The 6,429-nt window shown below is 36.0% G+C and overlaps 1 protein-coding gene across 4 annotated transcripts in view; it reads right to left on the reverse strand.

The window, feature by feature from the left end:
- CEP170 (centrosomal protein 170kDa) overlaps window positions 1-6,429 on the reverse strand; it is a 130,782-nt gene that overhangs the window by 102,086 nt on the left and 22,267 nt on the right. For all 4 annotated transcript variants that reach the window (XM_011955707.1, XM_011955709.1, XM_011955708.1 and 1 more), the window contains one exon: window positions 567-712. In XM_011955707.1, the coding sequence (XP_011811097.1) occupies window positions 567-671 (105 nt within the window). In that variant the 5' untranslated portion in view covers window positions 672-712. The remainder of the gene's footprint in view (window positions 1-566; window positions 713-6,429) is intronic.

Below are 6,429 nucleotides of genomic sequence, written 5' to 3' on the forward strand. Positions count from 1 at the left end.
ACCCGGGAGGCAGAGGTTGCAGTGAGCTGCAATGGTGCCACTGCACTTCAGTCTGGGTGACAGGGCAAGACTCTGTCTCAAAAAAAAAAAAAAAATAAAAATAAAAATAAATAAATAAATAAATATACACAATAAAATTTGCTTTTAAAAACAGTCAACAATTTTTACTTATGCTTGAACTCCTGGCAGGCATCATAATGAACATCTCTAAAAGTGCTTAAACTAACTTCCTTTATCACTGAAGTATCAGTGATCAAAATGCAGTTTTACTCCATGCTGTGCTGATTTTCGCAATGTCTTATTTTAAAAGTGTATCATGTGAAACTTTCTACTTACTAATAAACTTCCTTATTCTGAGAACTTATTTTTCAAAATAGAATCCTCAAGACTTAGAACTTTTTTTTTAGATGATTCAAGGGGACAAAAAATTAATTAGAATGATAGCTGGAGTTAAAAGGAGAGAAAGTTCAAATCTAAATAGCACTGTTTTCTAAAGGAGTAGAAAAAGATTATATACTAATCTCCAGTTTTGAATAAACACATATACAGAAGGCTGACAAAATTACCTGCAACATGAGCTCACAGTCATCTCTTCCAACAAAAATCATTTCTCGCGGCAGCCTGTGGCGAGTGCCTCCACTGCTCACCAAAAACCAGGATGTTAAGCTCATTTTCTGCTTAGCTTCTAAGTCTTTGGCAAAGCTACGTCATCCTGAAGAGAAACATGAAGAAAAATATACATTCAGATATTTTCAGCTTTAGTGGGCTATTCACCAAACACTGGAAGGCCTAAGAATAGAACTGCATTCATTCACATTTATCCTTGACTAAATGAACTGTCCACAGGTCCCAGGAAATATATACATATATACTAAATTCTCATCAGTGAAGTAAGCCCACAGAATTGACTAAGAGTACAATTAAAAAGGAAGAGATTAAGGTAATAAGTAGGTGCTCAACTAGCAAACTTTTATAGTTTTCATACTTCTGGAAAGCCTTTTAGCATAGTTTATAAAGGTCTATAATCCTCAAGTAAATGCTCATGTTAGCATCATGTTAGCATCAGAAAAATAGCAATACTGTACCAATAAATGTCTTAGGTACAAATGGTTTGAGAAAGACACAATGAATTCAGTGAGTATATATGAGACCTGATTAAGAACTATGTTGACCAAATAAACTGCTCTTTTGTCTACCAAGTGTAAACCACAGAATGAAATTTCAATTTCTTTTTCCTCACGTGTACTTTACTTTCTTAATACATTTTCCTAGGGCAGCAATTCTGAAACATTCTGTTCTTGGGACCCTTTTAAACTCTTTAAAAAATGAACTCTAAAGAGCATTTGTTTACATGAGCAATACACACATATACATATATACATATGTATTTTACATATTAGAAATGAAACTGGTATTTATTAATTCATTAAAAATAATAATCCAATTTCATTTAAAAATTACTAACATTTCTATGACAAAGTAACCATATTTTCCAAAACAAAAATAAGTAAGAAAGGTAGCACTATTTTACATTTTTCAAATCTCTTTAATGTCTACCTTAAAAAAAAAAACGGATATCAGCTTTGAATTTAATCCATTGCCATATACTGCTTAATTGAATGATATATAAAGAAAACCTGGTTTCATACAAACAGATGGAAGAGGGAGAGGTATTTTAACACACTTTTCAAATAATTGTAATTATTTTGTAATTTCTTTGATACTACATAAAAATTATACAAGCAGTAGTTTCTTGAAGGTTATTTGCAATATGGAATCTGAAACCATATTAATGAACTTTTCACACAATTTGATATGAAAATCCATCTCATGGCTGGGCGCGGTGGCTCATGCCTGTAATCCCAGCACTTTGGGAGGCCAAAGTGGGCAGATCACCTGAGGTCAGGAGCTCAAGACCAGCCTGACCAACATGGAGAAATCCCGTCTCTACTAAAAATACTAAATTAGCTGGGCATAGTGATGTGTGCCTATAATCCCAGCTATTTGGGAGGCTGAGGCAGGGGAATCACTTGAACCCGGGAGGCAGAGGTTGCAGTGAGCTGCAATGGTGCCACTGCACTTCAGTCTGGGTGACAGGGCAAGACTCTGTCTCAAAAAAAAAAAAAAAAGAAAGAAAAGATAGACAAATAGATCAATGGACCAAACACATGGATAAAATTGAAACCTGGTTAGTAGTTTCTTCAGTAGCCAAGGCACATGATTCAACTCAGGTTCCTCTAAATGGTGGGAAAGGAGCCTTTGGGTTTCCAACTTGTACAGAATATGACCAAGGTCTTAACCAGATGTGATAGCAGGTACATTTCTTTCCAGAATTTCTGGATTACTCAAATAGACATGGGTTTTAGAGTATACTTTCTGAGTTAAATTACCAGTCCCTCATGCTTTCTAAATGACTGCAAAAATATATACATTATGTTTCTGCATTTCAGGTATCCCGCCTGTAAGAAAAAAAAAAAAAAAGCCAAGAAGATATCATCTAAAGATGCAATTGACAGAAATTATCAGAAGTGACTATTTTGGAACTCTGGCGTAGAGTAAAAGAGGGTGATAAATGTCATGGAATTTCCATCTTTCATGGTAGCAGCTATCACTCATTCCACAGCCACAACCCCAACAGCTCCATGAAGCAGCCTGGAGACAGCTTCCTGCATTCCCAGTGTGGCTTCCTGGAGCCAAGGTACACAAAAAGGACCTAGTCTTCCAAATACTGGATTGCATGATCTCATTGCTGCTTTTGATTACTGAGGAACCAACACAAAAGCTGGCCACCAGTACTTCAATACCCACGGGCCTAAGAAACTTCCAAGGAATTTACTATATAAAGAAAATGTATGTGTGTGTTGTTTTTCTTTCTCCTTTTTGAGGCCAGATATTTAAAGCAATATTTATTAGGTCAATAGCTGACCACAGAGGAAACACAAGAAACTTCAGTGACCACATATAACAAAAACTACACACCTTGCAAACACCGTGTACAAACGTCACAAACAGATGATCACTTTAACCCTGAACAAGTAAGATTCAGCAATCCCTGGAGAGTGCAAGAATTACATTTCCAGATGTACCACAACATAATGTTTAAAAGGTCTAGTTCTCACCAGGCATGGTAGCCCATGTATGTAATTTCACCACTTTGGGAGGTGGAGGCGGGAGGATTCCTTGAGCCCAGGAATTCAAGACCAGCTTGGGTAACATAGTAAGACCTCACATCTATGAAAAATTAAAAAAAAAAAAAAATAGCTGTGCATGGTGGCATCCAAGAGGTTGAAGCTGCAGTGAGCCATGATCAAGCTCTGCATTCCAGTCTGGGCAAAAGAGTGAAACACTTCCTCAAAACAAATGAATAAATAAAAATAAGATAAAAAGTACAGTTCTCAAAAAATAAAAAATAACATAATGAAAATAAAGAAACAATAAAAAAGATTTGATAGAATCTCTCCTGTTAACGCCCATTGTAGTTATTAGTCGAAGGTGTTATATCAACTATCTACTGTCTTTAATATGTTGAATGAGCTAAAGAAAACCATCAACAAAAAAATTAGCAAAACAGTGTATGAGAAAAATGAGAATATCAGTAGGAAGACAGAAATTATGAAAAGGAACCAAACAAATTCTGGAGCTGAAAAGCAGAATAACTGAAGAAAAACTCACTAGAGGGGCTCAAAAGCAGATATGAGCAGAGTTAGAAAGGTTCAGTGAACCTAAAGATAAGAACACTGAGGTTGTCTTATCTTCAATATGAGAAGCAGAAAAACAAATGAAGTAAAATGAACAGAGCTTGAGGCACCAGCAGGATATCATCAAATATACTAACATATACATTGTAGGTGTCCCAGAAGGAAATATGACAGAAAAGTATTTGAAGTCTTAATGGAAAAATACTTCCAAAATAAATCAATACATACATCCTAGAGGCTCAATAAACTACCAGCAGATAAACTCAAAGAGCTCTACACAGAAAACATTACAATCAAATTGTCAGAACCTAAAGAAATAGAAAGAATTTTGAAAACAGTGACTCTTCATGTACAATGGAGCCTCAGCAAGATAAACAGCAGATTTCTTCTCAGAAACTATGGAGATTAGAAAGCAGTAGGATCGACAGTGGGAAAGGAGAAGAAAAAAAAACTCTGTCAACCAAGAATTTTATACCCAGCAATACTATCTTTCAAGTATATATTTATTTTAAAGCAAGCAGAAATTAAGATATTTCTAGTGAAACAATAGCTGACAGTTTTTTTTTTTTTTGGCAGTACAGTGCCCTACAAAAAATGTGAAAGACATTTGGGCTGCAATGAAAGGACACTAGACAGTAACTTAAAACTGTCATAAAAATTTTTAAAACCACTGATAAAGGTGTCTATAAAGGTAAATGTAAATCCACTGTTTTCATACTTTTCATATGGTTTGTAACTTCTGTTTTTCCTATATGGTTTAATAAGCAAGTTCATAAAGCAATAATTATAATCTGTTACTGGAAAGGGAATGTATAAAGGTATAATTTGTGACAATTATAATATTACAGGGGAAGAACAGAGATGTGGAATTGCCAAGGTAACCACTAAGAAAATACATTAAAAATATACAGTAAAAGAAAGAAAAGGGAAATCAAAATGATACACCACAAAAATTTAAATTTTTAAAAAGACAATAATAAAGGAATAAAAGAAAAAACACATAACATACAGAAGACAAATAGATCAATGACAGAATTAAAACCATCTTTATGCTGAGTGTGGTGGCTCATGCCTGTAATTCCAGTACTTCATTTAAAGTGATTAATAATACAACTAAAGCAAACCCCCAACTTTTTCCATATCAGCAATCTTCACTGTCTTTTCTTCTTCTTCTTTTTTTTTTTTTTACTGAGACAAGATCTGGCTCTCTATTGCTCAGCCTGGAGTTCAGTGGCAAGATCTCAGCTCTCTGCATCCTCCAACTCCCAAGCTCAAGCTCCGGGCTCCCACCTCACCCTCTTGAGTAATGGGGACTACAGGTGTGCACCACCATACCCAGCAAATTTTTGTATTTTTTGTAGAGACGAGGTTTTGTCATGTTGCCCAGGCTGGTGGTGAACTCATGAGTTCAAGCAATCCACCTGCTTCAGCTTCTCAAAGTGCTGAGATTACAGGTGTGAGCCACCATGCCTGGCCTTCAGTGTCTCTTCTAATACTGTAGTACTTATTCTCGAAAGCAGACTAGACATAATACAAAATTTCATCAGTCTCTATCTTCTGTGCTTATTAATTTCAGCATTTAGGAAATCTCAAAGAGTATGAGAAGGTACAAAACTAACAGATTTGCTTTTTGGTAAGTTTATTCCCGTTCCCCCAGGGCACAGTTAGCCATTCTTTTCTCTGTAATCCCACAATATTTTGTTCAAACATTTATTATGCTAGAATTTAAACTATAAGTTTTTGCATTAATAATTATATACTGTAACGATATGATTATACCTCAGGTTGATGAGCTCTTTGAAGGCAGCACACTGTCTTCCTCCATCCCTCCCTTCTTTCAACAGCTATTGAGAAGCCTGCGGAATCCAGGCACTTTTGAGGATCAAGGACACACAAAGATAAAACAAACAAAAAAATCTTGCCTCAAGGAACTCATTACCGCAGGGAACGGTAACGGTAGTTAGTAGATGCCACGACAGAGATAAGCCTAGGGTGTTACTAGAACAACGGGAGGTTGTCATTACTCCGGACATGGATGGTGACAGTGGGGATGGTATCATTCTAAAGCAGCACAGAGTTGAAATACAGAAACATTTTTTCATCATTGTATCCCTTGAGCCTACCCCAATGTTTCATCTACAGTGAGCATTTGACAAGCTATTTTCAATGAATGAGCAGCTTTGGAGCGGCTACAAGTCTTGAAGTGAGGATAACCTAGAAATCTCAGGGGCAGGAGGTGAAATTAATCATCTAACCTTTGACAGCAATTAAATCTAGCCATTAAATCCTAGTTATAGTCCTCTTCGGTTGTCTCTTTCTTATTCTTTATCTTTTTGTCACATAAAGCTGTTTTCACCAGCGATCTGAGAAAAGTTTAAAGCTCAGACACTTGGGTGTCAGACAGATGTGAACACTGGCCCGGCATCATAGTTCCATTTACATGGAACTATCATTACATTTACATGTAAAGCTATCATTAACTTTCAAAACTGACTTTCCTGCTAAATCAGAGTTCTTTTCATGATTTAATGGACTAAAATGTTAATATCTAAGTTTTACATTCTAAATAAACATGAAACAAAGAAAAACTCTGCAGTTATTGAGCAGAGCACACAGCTTCACTACACAGGTTTCAAAAATATGTACATTTTACTGCAAAATACTTTAGGCTGGGCGCGGTGGCTCATGCCTGTAATCCCAGCACTTTGGGAGGCTGAGGTGGGCGGATCAC

The sequence above is a fragment of the Colobus angolensis genome, unplaced genomic scaffold, assembly GCF_000951035.1.
Source record: "Colobus angolensis palliatus isolate OR3802 unplaced genomic scaffold, Cang.pa_1.0 Scaffold40, whole genome shotgun sequence".
In the NCBI taxonomy this organism is placed as follows: Eukaryota; Metazoa; Chordata; class Mammalia; order Primates; family Cercopithecidae; genus Colobus; species Colobus angolensis.